Source organism: Stegodyphus dumicola, chromosome 10 (assembly GCF_044657685.1).
Source record: "Stegodyphus dumicola isolate Sdum_Otavi_A_Nest chromosome 10, ASM4465768v1".
Taxonomy (NCBI): domain Eukaryota; kingdom Metazoa; phylum Arthropoda; class Arachnida; order Araneae; family Eresidae; genus Stegodyphus; species Stegodyphus dumicola.
Window position 1 is genome coordinate 41,605,306 of NC_140777.1, and position 12,216 is coordinate 41,617,521.

The window sequence follows — 12,216 nt, forward strand, 5'->3', positions numbered from 1 at the left end:
TGGGGCAAAGTGGCAACGCTGACGAGATGGCAATTTGTTTTGATATGCCTCGTAACTACAGCATTACGGAGAAGGGGACTAAGGAAGTTATCATCAAAACTTCGGGATGTGAAAAACAACGCGTAACAGTGATGCTGGCAATAACAGCAGACGGGTGCAAACTTCCCCCTTTCTTAATCTTCAAACGGAAAACATGCCCTAAAACCCCTAAGAATGAAAAGCTGTTCCCAGATGATGTCCCGATTCAAAACCAAGAGAAGGGGTGGATGATGGAATCATTAATGTTTGATTGGCTCCGAAATGTATGGAAACGCCGTCCCGGTGGGCTCTCTAATCCACCATCAATGCTTTGTCAGTGATCTTGTGATCATTCCTGGAGGGATGACGTCTGTGTTACAACCCCTAGACGTTAGTATAAATAAACCTTTTAAGGGATACGTTCAGGCGGAGTACGAAAAATGGTTTTGTGAGCCAAACCGTGTATTGACCCCGACAGGAAAAATTAAGCGTGCTGCACCGCACATTGTTGCACACTGGGTTTCTGCTGCCTGGAAAAGCATCGAAGCACCAATGATTGTGAAATCTTTCAAGAAATGCTGCATTTCAAATGCATTGAATGGCAGTGACGATGACGTGCTCTGGAACGCCGAGGATGACGATGATGAGGAAAGAAGAAATGAATCTGCTTCTGACGAAGAGAGCTGCGAGGATTCCAGTGATGAAAACATTAGTGAATAAAGACGTTTACTATTAATCACTGATTGTAGAAACTGTTAGCTAGATAGAAATGTTATGATTTATTTCATGTTCATATTTTACGATAGGTACCGTATATACGGTAGTGCTAATTAACAATGATTGTTTCACGTGACAATAGCCCACTAATAGGTTAATTCTATGTTCTGCTACTTTATGTATAAATCCATTGTTGTATAAAATATGGTATCTAAATTTAAATAAAATTATCATACCATTAATTGACAGTTTATATACAAATCCATTGTTGTATAAAATAAGATTCAATAAATTCCTCATATCATTGATGTGCATTACATTCGCCGACAAACAATTTTTTTATTATTTAAAGTTTTAAAATGGGGATGCGCATTAGATTCGATGGCGCATTAGATTCGCATAAATACGGTATTTTTATCAGTGCATTTGGTAAAATCGATTATTAAGGTATTTTGCTATTGAATAAAATAAAATAAACTTACATAATTTCTCTGCCATACTGTTATAAATTGTTATTAAAGATAAGAAAAAATGGCATCTCGGATTAGTGCAGATTTTGTTTGATTTGGATATCATCTGATATAGATTTCTCTTCTTTATGAGCAAAATTTGTTTACTCTTGGGGAGAACAGGAAAGATGTTTGAAGACTGCTTTTTCACATAATCTAAATTTTTACATTTGAATATATGTATTCTAATTTTATAAATTTTATGTTGTAAAACCTTTATTTTATTCTAACCAATTATTCTTATTAGTTTTGAAGTAAACAACAAAGTCGAACAAAGAAATCAATTATTCTTAGTTTGACTTTCCTTTCCCTCCTAATTTCAGTTTCCTGCCAGAATGTAAATTTTGATGACATAGTATGCAAAATCTAAGTGTGTTCAGAACCATTATTTAAGCTGCAGTTTCAAGAATTCATGAGTAGTAGTAATGGAGATAGTTCCGAGTTTATGCTGCGTGTTTGAAATTAGCTCCTTAGGTGGTGTTAAACACCCTTCAGATTATATTTATATTCTAGGCTCGGCTTTGCTGTGTGCACCCGATTTAGTGGTTTAGATAACTAAGGAGCCAGTCATTCTGCATTCCTAATTTATCGTGATTTAACATTTTTATTTTCTGTTCAATTTAACCACAAGTGGTGGTGAATTGTGAGCACCGAGTTCATGCATATGGTTTTTTCTTACTTCAAATAAAAAGTTATTTAAGCCTTCTTCTGTATCTGTTCTTCAAAGACATAGCGAGAATTCGTTACTTCATCTTCTATGTAGGGTCTACAATTTATGCTTCCAAAAAGGCATGTACTCTATAATATAAAGGGATTTCTTTTAAAATTTAAAATGTGAGCTACTAGCTGGAAAAGAAAGAGGCCAATGTAAAATTTAAAATTAGGTGAAAAGCAATCTCAGATTGGCATAGATTTTGAATAAAAGTGTTGATTTTCAGTCCAGTCTGACATAGATTCCTTTTCTTAAGGAAAAAATATACTTTCTTAAGCAAAAATACCGTAATTTCCGGAAGAAACCCCGCGGCATTTACGTACTTAAAACTTAAATCTTCAACGGGTGCAGCATTTAGGTGCACTAAAAATAAAATATTTCCTATGATGGTCATTGTACATAGTTTGAATAACTTTGTCATTGTACATAGTTTGGATGGCCTTGTCATTGTACATAGACTGGTGCTGTTCCCACACAAAAGACCACTCAGTTGCTTTTTGCGAACGTTATTTTGTTTCCCTTGAATGGACCTACATGCCTTATTTACCCTAAGCCTTGCCTTTTCTGCAATTTTTTTCAAAGGCGGACGCGACTTCACCTGCCTCGCAATAACAAACTCTGACGTATTTCATGAATCGATTTTTCTTGGCATTCTGCCAGATACTGATCCCATCAGTTTGGGTACAAGTACTTGTTTTATAGTTTTTAAGTAAGAAGGGAGGGGAAAATTTTTGAAAATGCCACCTAAATGGCACAGAAGCTATACTGCTGGTTTTAAGCTTAATGTAATTTCACGTGCTGAACAAATTGGAAATAGAGCAGCAGCTCAAGAGTTTGAAGTGGACGAGATGTATTCGATGTTGGAGAGCTGAAAAAAAAAAAAAGAACTTAAAAATATGCCACAGCAGAAACGAGCCAAAAGAAGTGGTACTGTAAGGTGACCGAATCTAGAGGACAACCTTGCAAACTGGATAAAGAAGCAACAAGGAAAGGGAATGGCAATTTCGACAGTAAAAATTCGCTTACAAGCAAAATTTATAGTCAAACAAGTGAACATAAATGATTTCAAAGGAGGGCCTCCTGGTGTAGCAGATTTATAAATAGAAAAAATATTTCTGTGTATACTAGAACAACAGTCGGGCAACAATTACCAATGGACTGGCAGGATAAAAAGGCATCTTTTCTAAAATATGTGACAGATATTATTGACAAAAAAGAAACTTCTTCAGTCACAGATAATAAATATGGATGAGACGCTGTTAGCTTTAAACTCTCCTAAAAACAGAACTGTTGATGAAACTGGTGCAAAAACTGTATCTGTGCTTACGACGGGGCATGAAAAAATGTCATTTACATGCGTGTTAGCTTGTGCCACAAACAGTGACAAGCTAAAGTCGATGATCAGTTTTAAACGAAAAACTATTCCAAAGGGAGATTTTCCTAATGACATAATTATTTGTGCAAACAAGAATGGCTGGATGTGCAAAACAATTATGCATGAGTGGCTACAAAAGGTTTGACAGTGTCGTAAGAGATCTTTTTTCCAACCAAAAGGGTTATTGATAATGGATTCCATGCGTGCTCATTTACTTGAATCAATGAAAACCAGATGTCAAAAACTGTCTACCACCGTAGCAATAATTCCTGGTGGTTTGACAAAAATCTTACAACCATTAGATTTGTCAGGTAATAAATCCTTCAAAGCTGAAGTCCGAAAGCGGTGGGAGTGTTGGATGAGTGAAGGATTGCATACGTATACCAAAAGCAGTAAAATTCATAGAGCATCTTATGAAGAAGTTGCAAAGTGGGCAGGAAGTGTGTGGAAATCGGTAAAAATATCGTCAATAATAGCAGGGCTCAAAGAAGCTGAAATTATATCCTTAGGTAAAGAGACTGTAAACCAAGAGGATGAATGTGACGATCTGGAAGACTTGGATGTAGATCAGGATTTACTAAATCTTTTTAATTCAGATAGTGAAGAATCAGATTTCGATGGCTTCATATGATGTATAGTTTGCTGTAATTCCTTTTGTAAGTAAAATTTAAAATTTCCTTTTGTCATCGAAATTTAATATTTTGTTGTTGCAACATTTTTTATAATATAGTCTGAGTATTACAAATATGGACTTCTTTAGTGGGTAAATATAAGTATATTCGTGAACGTAAATATATTTTCAACATTTCTTACCTTTAATTTATTTTTGAGTTATGGTTTCATTTCATGCATTTTTCTTAACTGATATGTCATGTATCAGGATATAGATTGAGATTTTGCATCTATATGGTCCACGACGATGTCATGTGCAATTTAATCTATTACAGCGTTTCTGTGTAATTTTAATTTTTTCCCCGCCATTTTTCTCGAGTGCGGCGTTTACGCTGATGTGGGCTTTCTTCCGGAAATTACGATATTTATTTTTCCCTTCTGAAGAAGAACTTGCATCTAATTGCCCTCAAAACTGATAAAGTTTTATTCAAAATTTATACCAATCTAAAGGTGCATTACCCCCTATAAATAATTTACTATTAAGACTGCATTGTAAAGATTGCCATTAGTAATTATTTTTAACAACAAAATCACAAATTATTTCATATTTCTGATTAAACTAAATTTTCAGCTAGAGGTCTAAATTTTCTTTTGTGATAGAATTTATTAATGTAAAAAAGCATAAATTATGTTTACTGTTAATCATTTAAATCCAGTTAATTTTTTACCTTAGAAGCTAATCAGTATGTTTTCTGGATATATGCATTAAATTCAAGTCTTATGTAATTTTTGCCCCTGATATTGATATAAAAGTGTAATTTAAATTTATAGATTAGAAAATGAATTGTTCTGCATTAAGCAAGAGGAAGTAGAACAGCTAAGGAAAAAAGAAATTTTAGGTATGTATAATATACAGTAATTATTATTTCATAAAAATGTCTGCATTAACTATTTTTATATTTTGTTTATTATTGCCATATTTTATTTTTTCAATGCAGAGGCTATGACAGAAATGCTTCAGTGTGAAGAAAACCAGCGAAAACATGAAGCAAGAAAATTTAGTGTTGTGGAACAGCTTCAGAATGAGTATGTCACATAATATTTAAGGTGTTCTGTCATTGAGTTGAATTGCATTTTATTTATTCTTTGTGTTGATTTCAACAGATTTATTTCTTTTTTGTGTAATTTTATTTGGTGGTGTATTCCATGTATAATGCAAATGGGTTCTATGTTTTAGAAATTTTTTTATTTAATCATTCTGTAGTAGAAAAATAATTTTGCATAAATCAATCCAAATGAACATTCATTCCTTTTTGTAGATGGATTCTGAAGTACTATTAAAAGCAGAACACTGAAATTATAAATTGATCATCATTATTATGTGTACCTTTTTTTCTATCTAAAAACTATGTGATTAATACCATTTTTGAAACGTGTGGATTTTTTAGAGCCCAAGCTACCAGTCAGTGCTGTTTACCTGTTTTGATTTTTTTGATGACCTGAGAAATATTGAATGCATTGTTAGCATTCAAAATTTGTTATCCAAATAAATGTTTGCTTGTTGGCTTGTGTAAAATTTCTTTTACTAATTGCTCCACCTTTTTTTTTTTTTTTTTTTTTTTGTCTTATTAGTGAAAATGAAAGTTATTCGAAGCTTCACAATCTGTTTCAAGAGAGGGAGATGGATCAACAAATTTTGATCAATGAATTGTTAGAAGAGGTAAATTTTATTTATAATCATTATAATCATATAAGTCGTCCTATTTTCTGTAAAGTGTTGCCAGATCATGCGATTTTTCACAAATGTGCTACTTTTGATGAACCTGTGCTTAAAATTTATGTGAATGCGATTTTGCAAAATTTTTGCTAATGCGTCATTTCCTTTTGCCACTTTTTATGGCTTGCTTTAAGAACTTTTAATAGACCATAAAATGCTTATATGTTAAAATAATGTATCTACTAAAATTACTTTATAATAAATAAATAAATAAAAATTTATTTATGCTTAAAGAGAAGTTGCATCTGGCAATCCCGAGATCATAGTTTCCAGCCCCCAGTCACTGGTGGTTTCAGGTGTTAAGCTGATTGCTTTGTTTATTCTTGAAAGTTTGCCAGTAAACAATGCACATTTACAAGAAAACTGAACACTGAAAGAGAATGTATTTGAAACTCCTAGATTCTGTACTTTGAATCATTGGAAGAAAAGAAATCAGCTGTGTTTACATGTGCCATTACCACCTGTGCATTCATATAATTCAGATATTTACAGAAAGAAAATTAGGATAACAGGCCAAGAAAATGACCAAAAGGATGAAAAGCTATTAATTTTCTTTTAAATAAAAGTAAAATAAAAATTACACCTTTTTTTATATATATATATTTTTCCCTTTCTAAGCAATAATAAATTAATCAAAAATGTTATGATAATATGTGATATATTTTATTTTAGTTCAGATATTAGGCAATTTATTTTAAAATGAAAAATATTTTATTATAATTTATTGTACGGATCAAACAAAAAGAAATTATTTGATGTGAAAAAAAAATCTTAATGACACTAGATGATTAGGTATTTTCACAGCACAGTGGAACATGATTACAACAACTTCTCAAAATGACCTGTATTTATAACAACATAAATTTACTTTAACTCTTTAAATCAACTGCCTCCACAGGAATTTCACTATCTTTATTCTAAATGTTCACTATGTTATTTCAAATAAGATTAATTTTAAAATGAAATACTTTTAGAACTGATACTTTTGGTAAGCAAAGCAGAATTAAAACTTTAAAAGTTAAGATATGAATGACTGTTGTAATTGGTATAACTATCTCATTGTATCTATAAAATTCCAAGACATCATTCTTTACACTTTTTCCTTGTTGAAAGTTTGTAAACAAAATTCAATATTAAGCATGCAAAGTACAAATTTTATTTATTTACTTATATATGTTGGTAATTTTTCTCTTTTCCATTCTAAAATGTTCTGCTAGGTGGGGGAGATTTTATATGTATATATAAAGATGATATATTTAGTTTCAAATGTAAATACTAAAAATATAAAAAAAATACTGTGTACTCGAGTTGTTTGCCTTTTATGTAAAGGGCAATTTCTGTTTGGATTCATGAAGCAAAGACTCTATTGTATTATTGCTAGATAGGCAAATTCCATGAAAATAATCGTAATAAAAGGGAAAATATTGAGAAAGAGTGTAAAACAGAGTTATGCACTTTCATAATAACATTGATGGTTTTATTTATTTATAAATTTTATTTTTAATTCAGTTTGACCCTCAATTCAATGATGATAATAAAGTGATTTGTATCTTTAATATTGGAGACTCAGAGAAGGAAATGAAATTAATTCTGCTGATTATAATATTACTAGTTACTAAACAATCAATGTGACTTAAAAGTCAAAGCAAAATCATTTTCTATATCACAACAGAAATTTTAAAATGACAGAGTGGGAATTTTATTAGTAATCAGGATGTGATGAAATTAAATAAATCAACCAAACATAATGAAAAACTCATTGAAAAGTATTAACAGTTAAAATAAAGCAAAAATTAATGAGTTAGAAAAGTGAACTGCCAATTCAAAAATATCGGTATAAAAGCACTAACAATGCATAACTGAGGGAGTATTTAAGAATGTATATGAGCAAATTAATCTCTACGTATAATAAAAAAAAAAGAGTCTGGATGTCTGTATGTGTCTTTTGTTCATGCTGCGCATAAGCTAATACACGGCTACGAAATTTGGTACATAGGTGCATCTAGAAAAAAGCCAGTGCACCGCAAAGCGATTTTTTTCAAAATTCGAATTAGATTTTTTAAAATTTTATCTTTTTGATTTTATCGCATCATTCATTCTTTTAAAAATTTGGTTTTGGCAACAGTTTATCATTCAATTGTATACTGGACTGCTGACTGTTGAAAATCAGCACTGTTGCCACTTGGAAAAATGAGGGCTATAATTCTGTGCTGTTTTCAAATTTAATGTTTCTCTTGGATACTGGACGTTTGTTTGAGAGAAGGCAACGGGAAGTTGGTTAATTTATTTATTAGGCTAATTAATATTTGTATTAAATGATATTGTTTATTTCATTGTAATTTTGTTATATTCAATACATTTTTTTAAAAATTTGTGGGGTGCTTTTTGGGGGGGGGTGAAGTTCTGCAGAGTAAAATTCTGCGCAGTTCTTAAATTTAACGTTTGGTGTTCCCTTCAGGCATTTTTCCGGTGCATTTAAAAGCCAGACGGAGGCTGGCAGCGTAGCTGCTAGTTTTTAAATAAAACCTAAATTAAAAACAGAATTAATTAAAAGAAAAAAATGAATGTTTAAACAGTGGCTAATTAGTAGTAGCATTTTAAAATTTTCTTCAAAAGTAAGATATCCAATTAAACCAAGTAAGAATCGAATTACAGTTCATAGCTTACGGTACAAATGAGAATGAATTTGTGTTGACATCATGTGAACATGACATCACCCAGAATCACATGATCTCCGATGTCATGTGCTTCTTTTTGTGGCTTTTCAATTCTTCTCCTTGAGTTGAAAAATTTCTGGCAACACTCTTTCAATATCTAGCATTGGATTATATGCTTATTTTAATTTCAGGAGCAGTATCAGAAGGAAGCATTTAAAGCACTTCAACTTCAAAAAGATTTACAGCATCAGGAAATTATTCATCAAGTAAAATGTTTGATTATTCTTCTAATATTAAATAAGTAGTGAAAAGGCTTTGTCATTCTAATAACAAATTAGATTTTCTTACTTGTCCGAATTTGAATGTATATTCAAATATTAACTGTATTTTTAGTGAACTTCTCTAAAGAAATAATGAACATGCAACTTAATGTAAAATTAAAAGCATATTTTGTGTCGTAAAAATTTTAAATATGATGAATTAATGGTATCATTGTTTTTGAGAGTATTAGTTTACATTAATTTTCTCACTGGAAAATGATTAAGTTGCTACATCCATTCGCCACTCAACTTCTAGGAGATAAGAACTTTGTTGCTTAATCATTCAAGCAACCTAAGGACTTTTCCACTACAGCAGATGCGTCTGTACATTTTGTACATATCAGGGGTGGCCAAAGTGCGGCTCGCGAGCCTGATATGGCTCTCACAGTCAATTTGTGCAGCTCGTGCATATAAAATATATGTATGAAATATGGTAAACTAAAACTATTCAGTGCCCAAAAAGAAGTGATTAATTAGTTTAGACTCCTTTTACAAAGTTATCAGGGATTTCTTTCTGTTAAAAACCTCCTTCACTACTTCTATAATAATGTAAATATGAACTTGTGGCTTTTAGAAAATCTAGATGCAGCTCTCAATCAGTCCTGAATTCAAATGTGCGACTCTTACTGACATGAAGTTTGGCCAACCCTGGTATATATAGTACATAAGACTTTATTTTCATTTAATCAGTTGCAAATTTTGTGTTTTCTTTATTTTTGAGTGCATTTATATGCTGCAGAGACTTGATTTTGGGTGTAATCTTCTGATTAGCTGCTTTTGACCTTACCTGCTTCCACATCACCTACTATGCATAATGTCCTCACTGCCCGATACTCCGCTTAATCCGATGGGAGCTAGTCATTAAGCTCCTAGCAGGATACTTCACTGCTCGTCCGAGATGGTCACATAATGCCTGTGTAATCAGATCCTCTCATCAGAAGAGCTTGCAGGCCTTTTCTGCCTTACAGATTCTCATATACTGTGACAAAAGGTCATGCTTTTCTTTTACTAATTCAAGCTTCCATTTCTACTGAATGTACTTTCAAGTAATATTCAGGATCGAGCGTTGAAAGACCCAAATTTCATCTGAGCGAGTAAAATTGCACTTCGCTAAGTAGACCAGCAGTAAAATATTGTATTTTTATTCATTACTAAGTTTTCGTAGAGTTGTATACAGAACAAAAATATGTTTACATGTAAATATTGATTGGAAGAAATGCAGTTAGTTTTTCAACATTTCCAACAAATGGATAGTTGTCATTTATGTAGTCAACTTTTGTTTTCCTCTGTTTTAAATTTCTGCTGTCTGGATGAGAACCAATGTGTTAAGCCAATTGCACCTCTTCATGACTTTTAAAATGCTGACTAGACAAAAATTTCAAGATGTTAAAAAAAAAAAAAAAAAAATTCAGGGAGAAAGATCAAGACTGTAGAATAGATGGTCAAAAACCTCCCAGTGGAACTCTGGCAGAAGCTGTATTGTGTATTGAGCCATATTTGAGCAAACATTATCATGGATGAACAAAACATATACTGCTGCAGAAAATTCAGTTTGATTCCATGCATTTTGCATTCCGTTATCAGTCTGTTCGACACTAATCTGGAACACAATTTCATTTAGCAAGGAAAGAAGATATCTGTGTTAATGGCTATAATTATGAAGTGATAATTTTCCAAAATGGGTTGCTGCACCTGGTATAATGTCATCTTTTGTGATGGATGGCTGCCCAGTATGCTTCTTATGAATGTCTTGACAACCTTTGGAAAACTGCTTGACACCAACTGCCCATCACCTGCATGCTGATAAGGTGATACAGGTGATTTCAAGCCCCTAGACTTAACACAGCTGATGATGATTTTTGGTTGGTGCTATTTTCTGTCCATTCAGAAACTGTATCATATATCTGACCTTGTACTTAGTGGATAAAAAAAGAGGGTTACTAACTGTGATACTATGGGTGATGTGGAAGTGGCAGATGTTGCATATGTTAGCCACATCTTAAATTGTTTGAGAAACAATTGCATTTCCTTTTTGCAGTGCATGACCTGGCATCTTAATCAATGTGGGAAACTTATTTTCTGGATTTGCCTCATGTTAAAAATGTTATGAGAGTCAACTGTACATTTTAGGCTTTAATACAGTACATTTTTATTTCTTTATATGAAATTAAAAAAATTGTAATCACAAAAATTTTGAGTATCATATTTCAATGGTTTTATCCATTTTGAGAGTTTGCAGATTTCATTTGGATACTATTTTTCCTGCCATCTGTAGGTACAGACAGAATAAAGGATTTTTTTTTTTTTTTTTTTTTTTTTTTTTTTTTTTTTTCAAAATGGATTTTTTTTTTTGTGACATCTGTTCATGCATGTATATCTATGTATCTCACATAACTGAAGAATGTTAAGAGATTTTGTATGTGGCATTGCTATGGCATTTAGTTGTGAGCCTCCCTTTTTTTATTGCAATCGGAAGCACCTTATGTACATGTGATAGATATGTGCCTTATGTACATGTGATAGATATGTACCTTATGTACATGTGCTAGTGGTGGCCAAAATTGTGGACACTTTGGGAAATTTTTATGTTTTTGAACTTTGTATGCTTATAGAAAACATTACGTTTCACAAAATGCAAACTTGTATATATCATTTTAAAGAGAATTTATTACTGAATTCAATACAAAACGTAAAATTCAATTATTTGCAATACAAAAAAAGTTAAATGATAATAGTTATCGATATACATTAGATAGCGATGATTGCAGTGACTTATCAGTACTTAGTAGGGTACCCTTTATTTTTGATTACAGATTCACATCGATGTTTCATTGAGCTGACATGAGTTTTAAGCTCTTCTTTGGTTATTACATGACGCCAGGAAACAATTATAGCCTCAATTAGTTCCCTTTTATTTGATGGGCGCCTCATTCGGACAAGAGTTTTCAAACGGTGCCACAAATTTTCGATAGGATTGAGGTCAGAACTGTTTCCTGGCCATGACAATAATTTAATGCTCTTTGTACGAAACCACTCTATCGATATTTTGGCTGTGTGGCAAGGAGCAGAATCCTGCTGAAAAATAAATGAAGCATTGTTGGGAAAGAGATCTCTGATGGAAGGTAGAAGTTTTGGTTCTAGAATAGTGTCAATGTATTTTCTGGCATTCAGTGTCCCATCGATGACATGAAGGCGACCAATACCATCTGCTGACATGCATGACCAAATCATAACACTAACTGGGTTCTTCACAGTTGCTTGAATGCAGTCAGGATGTATCTCTTCTCCTATTCTACCTCTTACATATTTTTGCCCATCACTACCGAATAATGATATCTTAGTTTCATCATATAATTTGTGACATCATATAATTTGTGATTTCATCATATAATTTGTGACCACTGATTATCTGTCCAATTAATGTGTTCCTTTGCCCACAGTAGTCTTTTTTTTTTTTTTTTTTTTTTTTTTTTTTTAGTTGCTGAAAATTAAGATAAGGCTTTTTTGTGGAATTCTACC

General features: G+C 32.2%; 1 protein-coding gene across 9 annotated transcripts in view; it reads left to right on the forward strand.

Moving 5' to 3' along the window:
- LOC118190788 (E3 ubiquitin-protein ligase LRSAM1-like) overlaps positions 1-12,216 on the forward strand; it is a 153,963-nt gene that overhangs the window by 113,242 nt on the left and 28,505 nt on the right. For all 9 annotated transcript variants that reach the window (XM_085824893.1, XM_085824892.1, XM_035361564.2 and 6 more), the window contains 4 exons: positions 4,775-4,842; positions 4,942-5,029; positions 5,576-5,663; positions 8,569-8,643. In XM_085824893.1, the coding sequence (XP_085681019.1) occupies positions 4,775-4,842; positions 4,942-5,029; positions 5,576-5,663; positions 8,569-8,643 (319 nt within the window). The remainder of the gene's footprint in view (positions 1-4,774; positions 4,843-4,941; positions 5,030-5,575; positions 5,664-8,568; positions 8,644-12,216) is intronic.